Source organism: Anguilla anguilla, chromosome 7 (genome assembly GCF_013347855.1).
Source record: "Anguilla anguilla isolate fAngAng1 chromosome 7, fAngAng1.pri, whole genome shotgun sequence".
Taxonomy (NCBI): Eukaryota; Metazoa; Chordata; class Actinopteri; order Anguilliformes; family Anguillidae; genus Anguilla; species Anguilla anguilla.
This window is the reverse complement of record NC_049207.1, coordinates 16,116,221-16,132,137: the sequence shown is the minus strand read 5'-3', so window position 1 is coordinate 16,132,137 and position 15,917 is coordinate 16,116,221. Positions and strand designations below refer to the sequence as shown.

Sequence of the window (15,917 nt, the reverse complement as noted above, 5' to 3'; positions counted from 1 at the left end):
GAGGGGGGGGGGTGTGGGATAGTGGGGGATGGCGGGGGTCTCCCCACACAGAGAGAACATATTAATTAACCCCCAATAGCTGCAGAGGGATGAGGGAGTCAGACAGAGCAGCTTTGAGATGAAGTGATCTCTCTCTCTGCCACTGCACCGGGGTCAGGCCCCGGGACCAGAACAAAAGGACTCCTTATTAGAGCCAGATGTTCAGAGACAGACGAGGCAGCTCTGAGACCCCCCGCTCCCCCGCCGCTCCCCCCCCCCCTCGTCCCGGCCGAGGGGCCGCGCTGCTCAGGAGAGGCTCAGACCGTGCCCGCCAGTCTGGCAGCGTGCCGCGGCCCGCCCCACCTCCACGCGGAGCCCCGGAAGGCCGAACAGGTGTTCCCCACTTTTGATTTCAGTGTATTTAAATGAATCCTGTCAGCTCAGCTGTTCAAACAACTGCTGCCTGCAGCTGCTCGTCACTTCGGGCTGGATCCGTCCCAGGCTGCCACTCTTCCAGCCAGCAGGGTGACACTGCTCAGCGACAGGGTGACACCGGCTCCCTCTGTTCCCCCGCCCCGTCCTCGCAGGTCCGGTCCCCTGGCCCGTCCTTACGGACGAGCGACGGTCCTGTCTGCCAGTCCGGTCCTCACGGTCACCCAGTGGTTCTGTTCCACAGCCCGCTCTGTTGCGTTTTAGGAGGAATCCTCCAAAAAAAACGTACCTGGTCAGAATTTCTCCCTCCAAGACCCAGGGGTGTATCATGGCTTTCAGTGGTGACCATGCAGAGTGAGGTGAGGCTGTGTGTAGTTGCTCTATCAGCTGCTTGTGCCCCATCCACTCTCACAGGTACTTGATGCTTCTGTGCTGAGTGTTCCACAATCAGACTTTGAAAAGGTCTTGATTACAGTCAGCCTTCGGAAAACAAGTTTAGCTTACTAGAAACAAGGGCATACTGCACAAATTGCTGACCTAGCTAATGGGTAAAAAATATATATATGGGTGTTATTTCTAGTCTTGGGGAGCAGGGTTTGGGCGGAGTGTAAACCTTAAGTATATGCGTGTGGGATCTGGTCAGACATAGAGGTAATAGTATAAGATCTTGTAGACCCTTCCCTGGTGCCTGACTCAATTCAAAGACAAAAAATTATAATAATTTGCTGCTTAAAAATGTTTAATGCTGCCTTTTTTCCTCAGCGTCTTGTATGGAGGCATGGCTTTTTCTTTCCTTTTTTTCAAAATGTATCTAGTTCTCACTTTGACAGCATTACGAAAGGGGGGAGATAGAGAGAGAGCGAGATTGATCTTCTAAGAAATGATATATTCGTCTTTGTCTGGCGTGGTTTTAGACGCATGTGTGTGAAAAGACTATGTACCTGTGAATAAACAGGGCGGCTAAGAGTTGATATATTCTGTGTGTGCGATTCAGACAGAGGCCTGCGTGACTTTAATGTGTGGCTTCAGTTTTTCAGCCATCGTATTTTTTTCTACTATTTTACAGATTTTGAATTTTAAAGATACAGTTGGCTGAAATAACTAAAGGTAAAATAAAACAACTATTTAAAAGGTTTTGGATTTGTTTTTTTAAAGACCTTTCACTGAGAGTGTGCTTGGTTCATACTTTCTCTGAGGTTGAATTTCAATATATTTACAATACAATATATTTAAACATTTTCAAAAAATAACAAATAAATGTATAAGTATAATGATAGTGAAACAAACTATTTATTACTCCATTAATTATCCAAAATACAGGCCTTGGTTTCAAAATGTGTTAAAATACAGGCTACAGATAGTTGGAACTGTTCAAGTTAATTTATATTTAAAAATGACTGCATTTATATGTTATATTCCATACCTGGATCATTGAGTCCAGAAGGAGCTGCCACTTTGTGTGTGTGTGTGTGTGTGTGTGTGTGTGTCTATGTGTAAATTCTTTGTGATTGTGGTCCACAGTTCCCTCTCATTGTCCCTATGACTTTCTGATTGGCAGAACTTCTGATTTATTTACTGGCCAGTGAATAAAAGTATTGTGTTTGCCAGTATTTCATACTTGTAAAATTGCAGTACACAAAATGGAGGAAATTTTTCCCACTGACAGGAAACTGAACCATATAGAAACCTCGTAATGAATCATGCATTCCACTGCATCTAATGCTTTAACTTTGTTAAGACTGCACCGTACAGTACATTAGAGTACAGAAGTAACCTAATTAAGAGCTTTAAGACACAAGAACACTGCTGTGCTGACAGGACTGGGGGAGAGATGGCACCCTCCCTGCAGCCTAACTGATGGAATGCAGTGTTTACCCCAATATCGCTATTATTCATTTTTCATCAGTCGATCTCATCAGCCAATCAGAAGTGGTCCCAGCCCTGCTCTTTATCTGCTGTTAACAGCTGTATGCCAGCTCTCTCAGGGCTGCTGCTGGACAGCTATTACTGTTCCTATTCAGAATGAGGTTTCACTCAACAGCCACTAAGAACTGTTTACCAGACTCCCCCCCCCCCCCCAGCACAATGTGCGGGCTTATGTGTGCTGTCATATATGTGTGTTGTGCTTTCGTGTTTGCATGACTTTGTGCTTGTGTGTACATGTGTGTGCATGTGTGTGCATGTGTGTTTGTGTGCGTGTGTTTGCATGGCTGTTTCTTGTGCATACGTGTGTGTTTGTTCATGTCTGTGCCTGTGTGTGTGTGTGTGCGTATGTGCATGTGTGTCAGGTTGGAAAGATGCGAAATTCAATGAAAGAGATGGAATACAAACAAACTTTTCTGTCAGTCAGGCGATGGTACACACAAACATCATAATAATTTTGATAATAATACTCATCCGTCAGAAATGTAATTGGAACAGGAGGTGAGCAACACAGTCTCTTATTTTTGATTGGGCTCCTAATTATAAGGTAGCAGCAATGTGTCAGGAGTGTTTCTCTCAGCAACTGATGAGGCTGTGACAGGCCTGTTCCAAAGCAAGAGATGAGCTGAAAGCAATCTGTCCAGTTCCACTGTGTGTCTGGAGTGTGTGTGTTTGCATTCTTGCGTGTGTGTTTGTGCATCTGCGCTTGTGTGCATTGCGCGCACGCGTGTGTGTCTCAGCATTCTTTTATGAAAACAGCCTCTGATCCCACAGTTCGTCTTGAATAGCCTTGGCTTATCTTGCCATTATAATGTTGTCAGCACACCCAGCTGGATAAATAAAGGTTAAATATATAAGTGTTACGGGGCACTAGACTGAGGGTGGCTGGGATTAGGGAGGTAAGACTGAGGGTGTAACTCTGAGAGCACAGGCTGGAATGGGCTGGGCAAGGGCTACATGCCTAAGCTGGCAGTTCAGACTGGTGGCGTGAGTTTCAGTCTGCAGGAGAAATTTCTGCTAGACCGGGTAGACTAACTAGGGTAGGCTGATGTAGAGGAATGCTGGGGCCCTCTATGTTTCAGTGCTAGACATACAGTACATCACTCTGAAAATAAATTCAATTACAGCTAAAACATTGAAACCATCTGAAGTGTGTGCGTCTAAGGAAAAGGAAATTAATAGGCTTGCTGGCTTTTACCACGTCTGAAAATTTAATTTGCTTTTTTATTTTTACAATGTCATGCCCTCTCTGCAGTTTTAGCAATCTGCCAGTGTCATGTTGGCTGGGAATTTGGTTGAAATAAAATTGGACATAATCACCCACAACGCCATCTGTCACCAGAAAGAAAGGAAGTGAAAATTTGGAAGGGCATAGCTGTGTTTTAGATTTAACTTGATTTACCACATTATTGTCGGTGCCCTTAATTATGGAGTGTTCAGTAAATGTGTCCCTTTACAGTTGTATCAAATGGAAGTTTGTGTTCAAAGCTGCTTGGATATAGTTATTGATGAAAAAAAAAAAAAATACCCTTTTTTCCTTGTCACTTGTTACATGTTGCCCCATCCCTGCACTTCTTGGTAAATTGTATTTGTCCTAATACTCTAGCTTAATCTTCTGCCTAGTTTGGCTTTGCAGATGTTAGACCAGGATAGTGTTCATTGTTCTCAGCTAGAAATAGCTGTACAAAATAAGTAATTGTACCTTACTGAACCCGTGTTCAGCAGTTGTCTACGATCATGAAAATGCACTTCTTGTACGTCGCTTTGGATAAAAGCGTCTGCCAAATGAATGTAATGTAATGTAATGTAATGTAATGAAGCTATGAAAATTTCAGTTTGGATTGACAAGTTAACATAAATAGGTGCATAAATAACTGTACCATTTACATCAACATTATATATTAATGTATTTATTAATAAATAATGTATTTATGCATGTATTTTCCATGTTTATAAATCCATATCGTGTATTTTACTGCAAATTGTAAATATATGCCTTTTTACCATTGATACTGTGAACAAATATTTAGTGTTATCCAGACGAATCTCTGAATATCGTGTTTTTTTTCCTTCAGAATCCGTGAGTAAATACCTGGCCTTTTCCAGCTGAGTCCGTGCGAGAGGGAGAAACACGTACAACTTTGTTCTCCTCTCCAGGAATGTGTAACAGTAGAGTAGAGGCGTTGTGGCGGTGCCGCTTCTGTGCAAGTCTGCACGGTGATGTGGTGACCAGATCTGGCCGGGGATTAAAGCCCTGCTGAATACTGGACTATTGTGGCAGTTTACAGACCTTAGATAAACTGTGGCGGTGTTGTATAATTGGTTATTCAGTCCTGACCCCTGCTTGGCGCTCCGCGCCAGAAACTGCACACCCTGCTGCCAAGAGGAGTCAATGCGGAGCCTGTTGGGGCGGGGCCGGGCGGGGCTAGGCCGGAGCCAGGGCCTTTCCTGTGGGCCCTTTCCATCCCAGCTGGGGCTGGAGTAGGGACAGAGGTGCTTTTGTTGTACAGAGGGGGCCTGGCTCCCTCCTCCCCCCCTCTCTCTTTTCTCCCCCGCTCTCCCCTTTTTCACGTCTCTCTTTTTTTCTTTTTTCTTTTTTTTCCCCCCAACAAAGAGTCTCCCGGCTTCACAAATATGAGATAATAGGAGAATGGTCGGCTGTTTTCTGTGAGTCAGGGAGCATGTACAGAGTGAGGCACAGAGCGGCCAGAGAGATTACATTGTTTCTGAAGTTGGAAGGAGCGCAGTGATTTTTTTCCCCTGCAGGTCCGAGGGCTAAAATTAGACTTGAGCGTGGTGTTGGGTCCCGATCTGGCGTCTGTATTTTCAACCAGGCGGCCGGACCTGCGATTCGGGGGCCCGCCACGATTGGCCCGCTCGATTGTGCGTGATCCAATGGCTCCGAGGGACGTGTTATGATAAAAACGAGTTCTCCTCGGTCTGTGTTTCCTCTGGAAGGGGAGGCTGAGGACTGGCGGGGGCGGCCGGTCTCATGGCTGCTGCTGACGTGGTCATTCCCAGCATCGATTTTAACACCTGATTAATGCTTCTTTTTAAAAAAGGAAAAAAAAAACATGCGATGCCCAAAATAACTGAATCACAGACATTGTAGTTAAAAGTACCGTGATGTTGCCCATGATGTCTTTTTATGGGAACTGTTCTTAGTGTTTTTTTCCCCCTTTGCGAATGAACGGAGGGAATAGGACACCAGATTTAATATGCCTTTGTCTGATAACAGTCCTTTCATTACAGAATTGACCATAAATGGCAGTTGAAGTTATCTTAGCTTCCTGATGTGATGTTGTGCTATTTTACCTTCATCCTATGTAGGGAGGCATTGTGGGTAGATTTACAATGCTCTGAGAAGGGGATAGAGGATATGGATGGAAGATTAAAAATGCTTTGGGGTCGGGTATGTGAGTTTATTATGAATATTGTAAATGGGGGGGGGGGGGTACAGATAATAACCACACTGTGTATAGTGAGTTTTACCCTTATTCCACTCATAAAAAAAGCTGAAAGAGGTGCTTTGAGACCTACAACTTTAAACCTACTGCAGGTTCCATTAACACTGGGCTGCCCCACACAGCAGTGCATATTCGGGGAACAATGTCCCTTCTACAGATCTCTGTCTAAATATCAGCTTGCTCTGTGCACCAGTGTCAAGCTAGGAGGTCTATAAGATACTGATCAGGGAGAAAGAGTTAGAAATCCTCACTGAGTGGACCCGCATTCAACGCAATGGAGCTTATTATCTTATCTTAGAGTAGTAATGATATAAAACAATAATATCACCTATACCACTAAAAGATCACTGGACCATGGCTCTTGGAAAATTCTTGATTATCACTTCCAATCCCAGCATAACTTTGACTCCATGCATGATCTCAGCAAAACTATTAAGCACAGAGAACATTTCAGTAAAAGTTTGGTCCCAGTTATTATATGTGCAGATACTGAGTCCCATTTTAAACTTTCAAATCAAATGTTAATGAATTTAAACTAATTTACACTCTGACAAGTTTCAGAGGTGTGTGTTAATTAAAAATGGACATGGTAGTACAGTCAAAAGGAAGGATGGTTATTAATTCTTTATATCGGGCATTGTTTCACACATTGTTTGTGTGTAATCCATGAAATACAAATTAAAATACCCACCATGGGGCTTGCTGAGATGAATTGTGTTTCGTAGCATATCCACTTCCATTCCTCTTTGGAATTTCAAGTTTTTTTGACCTGCAGTTGCTCTTCCTGTTGCCCTAGAACCTCATAATATCACAATAATGCCTTTGTTTCTCACTGTCTTAGTCATGGGCCACAGTTCTCCTTTTTATGAGCCTTAAAGCACCATTCCCCATTTTTACAGTCTTAGCACACCATTCTCTATTCTGACTGTCTTAGAACACCATTCTCTATTCTGACTGTCTTAGAACACCATTCTCTATTCTGACTGTCTTAGAACACCATTCTGTATTCTGACTCTCTTATAACACCATTCTGTATTCTGACTGTCTTATAACACCATTCTGTACTCTGACTGTCTTACAACACCATTCTCTATTCTGACTGTCTTAGAACACCATTCTCTATTCAGACAGTCCTAGAACACCAGTCTCTATTTTGACAGCCTTGGTACACTGTTATCCATTCTCTGAATCTTAGATCACCATTCTCCAGAAGAGGTATAGTGATAGGGACAATTTGAAATATCCCCTACAGCAATACATAATGGGTTCTTCGAAATTTATTTGAATTGATGTTTACCTTTCATTATCATTAGTTATTTCTTTCATTTTCATTTGTAATGTTGCATTTGTAACAGTGCACAAACATGCCATCATTTTTGCTGCTGCGTTCTGAAAGGACCCCAGCCGGGCAGAGTGGTTATAAAAAAATAATAAAAGTTATAAAGGGAGTGACAGAGAAAAGAGAAAGCAAGGTAGAGATGAGAGTATCTGTGAACACATCCTATGGTCAGACAGTCAGTTGTCCCCTTGTCTGTCTGTCATCTCTCAGTCACAGTGATGTTTACTGCGTCTTCACCACCCTTATTCTCCCTCTGAATTATCCAGTGCGAAATGGACCAGGCTTTCATTACTGCTGCACTGCGCTGCCACGCACAGAAAAAGCCCTTCCATCGTTATTAATAGTTAAAGTGTCCTGGCTGTCAGCGGGGACAATAGCAGCCATGTTAATAAATAAAAATAATAACTATTCCTGTGTGCGCCCGAGAGACCCCAGGAGAATAGGGCGGCACTGCCATTTGTTGTTCCCTTTCACTTGTCAAAGCTCTTTGGCTTAAAAGCCTCTGTCATTGTTTGGTGTGGGAAGGGGTGTGGGGGGGGGCTAATAGCACCTGTTGGGGTGATAGTGAGACAGCTGTCAGGAGAGAATGCAGAAGCACGGCTGGCTGTTGGTCAAATACTGTCCTCTTCCCAAGCAGAGGTGAGAAATCCAAGTCCTTTTGGTTTTTGAAAAGAGTTGATCATCTCCTCATACCCCCCCAAGAATACCCCCCACACACATAGCGTCTTTACGACCAGCCCCACTGTGTTTATGTGATGTTTGTATGTTGGTTTAATCGCTCGGCATCAGAAAACAATTGTCATGCGACAGAACTGAACTTTATTATAATGTAATCAGAGTTAATAATAATTTCATGTAATTTAATCTAATATGTGTTTTTTGTAATGTATTTGATTTAGCCTAAAATATAGGTAGCATAATAAGCTAATCGCATTAATGGACTTAACTAACCATGTGTTTATTTGTTCATTTAGTCAACCGTCATACCCAGGAAAATAGTGGATGAATTTATGCAATGTACAGTCTGTCTGAGGCTCATTTCACTGGAGTGTTAAACATTATATCATGGTATCTACTACGGTCATACAAATAACAACTATAATAGCAATAATTTCCCTGTTTGCATTTGCGTCTTGCATTTGCGTCTTTACATTTTGTGTTTCTTTGTGCGTAAACACTAGTGTGAGAATGTGTATGTCTGTGCACATGTATGTGGGTGTGCAGCCATGTGTGTGCACTGAAGTCAGTGTATATGTGTGTCTGTATGTATGTTTATGTTACCATGAATGTATGTTGAGACAATGTCAATGCCCGAGGATATGTGTTGCGATAGTGTAGATGCCCATGCATTTGTGTTGAGATACTGCAGTGTAGAGGCCCATCAATTTGTGTTGAGATTGTATGGATGTCCATGGATTTGTGTTGAGATAGTGTGGATGCCTGTAGTTGTTTGTTGAGACAGTGTAGATACCCATGAATATGTGTGGTATCTCTGCAACTTTAGCAGCTCTTTGAAGGCTTAAGCTCCATGATTTGAGCCGATCATCAGGTCGTTAGTGTCTCTGAAATCCCTGTAATGTCTCTAACTGACAGTCCTAAACTCCCTCTTCGCCCAGTGAGAGAATCTCACATAGGGATTGGGAGCAGCCCAGACAGTTGGCTTGTGAGCGTGATTCTGGAAATCAGAAGTGATATGCTAAGCTTTTTTTATCCGCTAATACTTGATACTGCTGCCGTAATGTTCTGCCACTCAATATGTAGCGAGTCTGTCTTCAGGACTGCTGGCGTCCGTGTGTGGGCTGATGGGAACTGTGACATGAAAATGATTAAGATTCCAAAAGTTGGGTCATTTGAGGAAGAGAGAAAATATTCCTAAAACAAAGTTTCACTTGTCGTCAGCAGTTGAACGTGGTCAGGGTTGTGGTTGTAAGTCGGGGCTGTCGGAAAAGGTTCCTGACAGGGTTAATCCTCTGTTGCTTGTGTGGAGAAGCACTTCTCAGCGCCCAAACAGATGGCTGGAGCCTGACGTTCTCCACACAGCCTTTCTGTGGGGGTTTGTGTCACTTTCCCTTCAGTTCTGTGGAAACGCTGTCCTTGGCAGGTTAGCAATTAGAGAGAAAAACAGGAGCGCGTCTGTATTAGAAAAACACAGCGCTGGTGCATAATGTGTCCATTGTCATGGTGCATTAACAGGCTTTTTGTTTCATGGACGAAAGGGCTAATGATTTTCTAACAGCAGGTGAGGAAGCAGTCTTCTTCTCTAGCTCTTATCTGCCTGCTGATGGAGCCATTACAGAGAGGAGCGCGGAGGGGGGAGAGTCGGCTTTATTACTGCAAATGGACTTTAAATGAGTTTTATTGTGATGTAGTCCATGTTAATTTCTCCCTGTCGTTCCCCCCTCAGAAGCCCCCAGCATTGAGAAGCTGCTGTCCAAGGACTGGAAGGACAAGCTGTTGGCCATGGGATCAGGGAGCTTTGGCGAAATCAAAGGTAATTTACTTTGTTTTGACACACAGTCTTGTCCTCCTAGTAACACACACACACACACACACACACACTATATATGCAAGTATACATACACACTGGCATACAGTTACACACACACACACACGCATGCAAGTATACACACACGCACATTGGCATGCAATTGCACATACACACACACACACAAACACACTCACACGCACGCAAGTATACACACAAGCACACACACACACTTTTGTTTGAGTTCTTTTATCCAACAAACCCAAAGCAATACAACCAAAGTACAATCCAAAACCAACAAGAGACCCAAGACATTGATCTCACCCAGAATCTCAAAAGAAACCAAGACATTAACCTCCCCAAGAAACACTGAGAAACCAAGATGCTGATCTCCCCAAGAAACTGGGAAACAAGGAACAGCAGTGCTGAAGACACTGATCTTCCGAGGCACTCCAGAGAGCCAGCGAGACTGATGCTCATCAGGGAACTGAAGAGACCTACAATTCCAAACTGATCTCGCAGAGAAACATTAGATGATATGATTGTTAATAATATATTCCGCTGGACAGAGGAGCGGTATAAATTGTAACTTTTGATTTAGCACTGAGATATTCGCAGGCATTACGGACACAATTTTGCGTCATTACAAGACAAGAAACCTTTAATCAAAGAAACATGTTCTCCTTTTTTTCCCTTGAAAGAACGATCAATTGATCAAATCCTCCACACTGTCCCCTACTGAGCTGACATTTTAGAGCATCCTGCCAGGCTTAGAGGAGGCAAGCAGCTGGAGAGGGCTGTCAGGACTGTCAGAGGGGTTTAATTATTACTGTGTGTGTGTCTCTGTGTGTGTGGTGTGTGTGTGTGCGTGCGTGCGTGCATGTGCTTGTGTATGCGTGCGTGCGTGTGCATGTGTGCGTGTTCATGCATGCGTGTGTGTGCGTGTGTCTGTGTGTGTGTATAAATATGTTTGTATATTTGTGTGTGAGTACATATGGATGTGTTGTCCACAGACACAAAGAAAAAGACGGAAGACACCAGTAAGCACAGACCAAGAGCCTTTCAGCTGAGAAATCAAAATGTCCAAACAAAGAAAATGAAGAGCTGTGCCCAGAGCTTTTGGTTGTTGAATGTGCTGTCTTAATGTGCCCAGACACCCGAGAGCCACAGTATACACAGCCTGTGAGCTCCACACTCCTGACGTGCTCAGACCCATAACAGAGGGATGGAGACGGGGATGGGGAGGGCAGGGAGCGTTGCGGTGGACAATGACAGTATTCTAATGCACAAAGATCAGGTTAGAGTAGGAAGAGAGAGTGCTGGAGCCAATAGAAACCGCATTAGGGTGGAGACTTGTTGTGTACTAGTTCCTCTCCCTGGGAAAAGGCTGAAAACAGGAAACATAATGAAAATCAGAATGCCCTTGGCTCTGTTTTTCCTCCCTCTCCTTTCAGTTCTGCTCTTTTGTAGTGTGTTGTTGCAGTAGGGAGTTATCTGTTCAACCTAGTCATTAATTAGTTTGGAGGGGTTCTTGACAAGTATTACATTGTTACAAATTGGTTAATTACTGTGGGATGTGGTGTGCGCTTGGTTATGTAACCTGCCTAAGGATGTTTGCAAGAGCAGGAAACCACTTATTGATTCATTGCTGAGGTTCCAGGAGCGGAGGTGAAAAACATCACCGGTGATTGATGGAGCGTGTGTGTGTGTGTGTGTGTGTGTGGTTGTGTGTGTGTGTGTTATAGGGAGGTGGGTGGGTGGGTGGGGCGGGGCGGGTGCGGGGGGTTCATGAGGGGCATTTATCCCCCCCCCTCCCCCAATGGAATGGGACATGGGTTGTACTTACCCTGCACGAGGGGTATTTACCTGCCTTCCACTGCAGGATATTTGAGCGGTATTTACCCAGAGACACGGGGCTCAGCGGGACACAAATAAAAGCTGCGGCTCACCATGAAACGCCACCTTCCTGAAAGCCCCTCAGACGGTCTGCCGCAGAGAGAATGCTGCCTTTGATCCCTTTTAGCAGTTGCCCGGGCTCTCCTGCAGCCCCCCACCTGAAAGGCGGGCGGCGAGCTGTTTAAACAGGCGCTGTGTTATTTTCCCTGGGAGCTGCTGGGACAGTCACTTTTATTGTCCATTGTTGGCTGTGAGGTCCGGGTGGGGGTGGGGCAGAGGCTGACCCTCGCTGGACAAATGGATCTCACTCTCACCTTCCTGTGAGGTCAGGGGCCAGGTCACTCACGATGGCTCTCTCCTCTCCTTCATGTTTTTTTGCTCTGAAGGAATGTGGCTCTGCTTAAGGGAGAAGCTGAAAGGCAATGAGGAACTGTACTACTGAGAGAGACAGATGCAGACACACACTCGTGCTCATATACGCTCTCTCTCTGTCTCTTTCTCTCTTTTTCTCTCTCACTCACACAGACACACACACACAAACATACACGCAGAAATACTCATGGACACACAATTACGCACATACATGAACAAACCCACAACCACACACAAGAATGCCCATATACATGCATAAAAATATAAGCACTCGTCCTCACACACACAGGCTCACAGATTTACAGACACATCCATAGACAGGCCACACAAAATGACCTTTACACATCAGAGCCCAAAATAATAGTACATTGACACACAAATACAGTCATGCATATGAATTCTCACCTCTGCATCTTTAGTAATTTTGAAATTACTTTGTAGCTTTTCTTTCACATCTGCATATCCAGTTTAATACATAAAAACTAATTCTTTTAAAACACCTTGAGATACCAAAGACAAGAAACTTACAGGTACCTAAAGATAACAAATTTGCACTTACCATAAGATAACAGAGCTTCACATGCTCAAAGTTAAAAGATCTGCACATATCTAGAGATAACACATTTGGATAACTACCCTATAGCCACAGATAACATACGTACAGGTACATAAAGATAGCAGTGCTGTACATGCCAAAAGAAAACTGGTGTAGATCCTGACTGCTCAGTTCTCACATCCCCATGCAATATGTTGTTTTCCTCTCTGCCTCTGTGAAAACTCAGTCTCTGCTTGAGGAATGGATTGAGTTCAAAGGTCAGCATGTGTTCTGAGCCCTGTGAGGTCAGAGATCACAAAATGCTAAATTCATGCTGGAGGCCTTCTGACTTGAAAGTAAACAAAAAGCGAGAGGCCACATAGAGGGAGGTGCAAGCTAGACTCCTTGTCATTCTGTGTACTTGCAGATGAATTGTGCTGTGATTCTGTGTGCTTCTCTACCTCTAGATAGCTTGCAATGATATATCAGTCTCTGATTCATATCCATGGATGTCACTGGTGCTGTTCCTGGGCTCTGACCTGCGCATTTAATGACCAGCGCTGATCCTGGGCTCTGACCTGCTTATTTAATGACCAGCGCTGATCCTGGGCTCTGACCTGCTTATTTAATGACCAGCGCTGATCCTGGGCTCTGACCTGCTTATTTAATGACCGGCGCTGATCCTGGGTTCTGACCTGCACATTTAATGACCGGCACTGTTCCTGGGCTCTGACCTGCGGCCTCTTGTAGGAACCCCGGACAGCCTGGCGGACAAGGAGCGTCAGCTGATGGGCATGATCACACAGCTGACCAGCCTGAGGGAGCAGCTATTGGCCGCCCATGAGGAGCAGAAGAAGCTGGCCGCATCACAGATGGAGAAGCAGCGGCAGCAGATGGAGCTAGCCAAGCAGCAGCAGGAGCAGGTGAGTGTTCAGGACCAGGGGCTGGAGGAGCCTGTGTGTGTGTGTTGGGGAATGTGTGGGGGGAGGTGCTGGGTGGGGGTGTGCTCTTGGTATGGACTGAGGGGAGGTTTGGGGAGAGGTAGGGCCTGGGGTGAGTACACTCTGTCCGTGGACTGGGAAAACTGTGTGGCGTGGGGGAGTGGGAGAGGAGGGGCTGAGGGGGAGCTTGGAGGGCGAGGGTATGAAGGGAGCGGGGGGGAGTGGTGCTTCTGAGCCCGCTAGATACCCACCCCAGGCAGCCTTTAACAAATTAAACCAGCGGAGGGCTAAAGTGATGCATGCTGGGAGTGGTTGTGTAGTGGATGGAGGTGCAGCAGGCTTCCTGCAGGCAATGGGCTGCCGGGGATAGCGCAGAGAGGCAATCTCTCTTCTGCGTGGCTGAGCTGGTGGGAGTGCAGCTATGGAGAGGAAACGCAGTGTGCCTCAGCACTCAGGAGGGGAAGGGCCCCTGTGTGTCTGCCCAAGGAGCCATATCAGGATTTGTTTTACTGCATTTTGCACAGCAAATTTAAATACATGTATATTTTTTTCTGGTTCTTCTGAATACCAAAGCAGTTAGCGTCAAACGTAATACTCAAACACACTGTAGAGGAGACCAACATCACTTTAACCTGACCACAATCTGGTTCTGAAGCCACACAGAGAGCAGGATAAAACAGCGTTATTCAGAGAGAGCAGAGGGCCACCACGTCAGAGCAGAGAAGAGAGGGGCACGAGGTCACTTTCAGAGAACAATAAAATCAGTGTCACTCACAGAGAAAATAATAGCACAGCACCGCAGAAATCAAGGTTGCTGTGCGCCACTGTGTATGTATGTATGTGTGTGTGTCTCACACCTTCTGTCCCTGTCACAGATCGCTCGGCAACAGCAGCAACTCCTCCAGCAGCAACACAAAATTAACCTTCTGCAACAGCAGATCCAGGTGAGTCTTTAATGTGTGTGTGTGTGCACATGTGCGTGCATGTGCACGTGTTTGTGTGTGTGAGAGTGAGTGTGTGTGCGCGCGCATGCATGTGTGTGTTTGTGTGTGTTTGTGTCTGTGCGTGTGCGTGCACATGCGTTTTTGTCCCCTTGCTTTCTCAGACACATATAGGCAGCTATACCCTTGATTATGCAGATAGAGGTATGAAGGGATAGTCCTGTAGTCTGCGCCGACTTCTGTCTTCATGCAGGTGGCAAGAGAATAGCTTTGTGAAAGGGGAAGAGACCCATTTGGCTAATAAAGTCAGAGAGACTGGGTTTCCTCCAGGCTGTGGATGTGCAAGGCTTTGGCCAGCAAACAGTGTCCCACTGAGACAGTTTCCCTGCACTGGACTGCAGCCATCATACTGCTGTCTGTGCGACAGGCCCTTCTCACTGAGCACTGTATCTGCTAGAGGGGACAGTGCGTGTGTGTGTGAGCGTGTGTGTGCATGTGTGTGCGCATGTGTGTGTGCGTGCAAGCAAGTGTGCCTGTGTGCATGTGTTGTGTGTCTGTGTGTGTGTGTGGTGTGTGTGTGTGCGCGCATGCTAGCATGTATGCTTGAGTGTGTGTGTGTATGTGTGTGTGTGTGTGTGTGTGTGTGTGTGTGTGTGTGTGTGCAAGCGTGCGTGTGTGAGTGTGTGTGTGTGTGTGTATGCGCGTATGTGTGTGCATGCATGCGAGCTTTTGTCTGTGTGTGTGTATTACGTTTAAAATGAATCATTCCACACACATGAATATATATGTGTGTCTGAGTGTGTGTTTGTACAAAGCGGCCTTTGTAAACTCATTTGAATTCCTCTGGCCCCGCAGAGACACAGCTCCTTTTCCCCAAATAAATGCATCGCTAGGAGGGGCAGAGAAGTATATAATACATATATATATATATATATAGTCTCCCTGTGGGAGCGCAACTGACCAAGAAAATCAACAGAGAACCATTGAGGTTACTGAGATTCTCAAGAGACAAAATACCTCTAAAGACAAAAGACTGATCACTGAAGAATGTACAAGAATACATAAGACTGATAGCTTGCGAGATTATACTCAACTGCGCTGAATAAATTCTTCCAAAAGTGATCACAGAAAGTATGGTGCTGTACATAAAATAAATAATGAATCTAATCTTTGGTTAGTGTTTCTGTTGCTCTTCCCTTTGGATCGGGCCTTACTAGGTTGAAATTCTCAGCTCATATTTAGTCAATGCCAAAACTTTAAGAAGACAAACACTTTTCTATAGTATCCACAGAATTATGTGCCCCCCCCCCCCCCCCCCCCCCCATCTTTGGGCATGTGATTATATGCTCCTGGGTGCCAAGCCATCCCCAAGCTCACTTTCATTTTAATTAAACTGTTCAGAGACATGTTCTCCCATAGGACCCCCCGGCGTTGCCACCGCCGACCGCCATGAAGGATTTTTCTGATGCGTGTATTAAAAGAGAACACCTGCAGTGCTTTTGGAGTAGGACGAGGGGTTGAGGGGACAAATCATAACACACAACTCATCTATTAAACATCTTCCACATTTAACAAGACTAATATTTCTCCAGCTATTGAATTTTTCA

General features: G+C 45.0%; 1 protein-coding gene across 8 annotated transcripts in view; it reads left to right on the top strand.

Annotated features, from left to right (window-relative positions):
• Positions 1–15,917, top strand: part of sox5 (SRY-box transcription factor 5) — a 169,696-nt gene that overhangs the window by 115,918 nt on the left and 37,861 nt on the right. For all 8 annotated transcript variants that reach the window (XM_035427275.1, XM_035427273.1, XM_035427274.1 and 5 more), the window contains 3 exons: positions 9,545–9,631; positions 13,179–13,351; positions 14,245–14,313. In XM_035427275.1, coding sequence (XP_035283166.1) covers positions 9,545–9,631; positions 13,179–13,351; positions 14,245–14,313 — 329 coding nt within the window. The remainder of the gene's footprint in view (positions 1–9,544; positions 9,632–13,178; positions 13,352–14,244; positions 14,314–15,917) is intronic.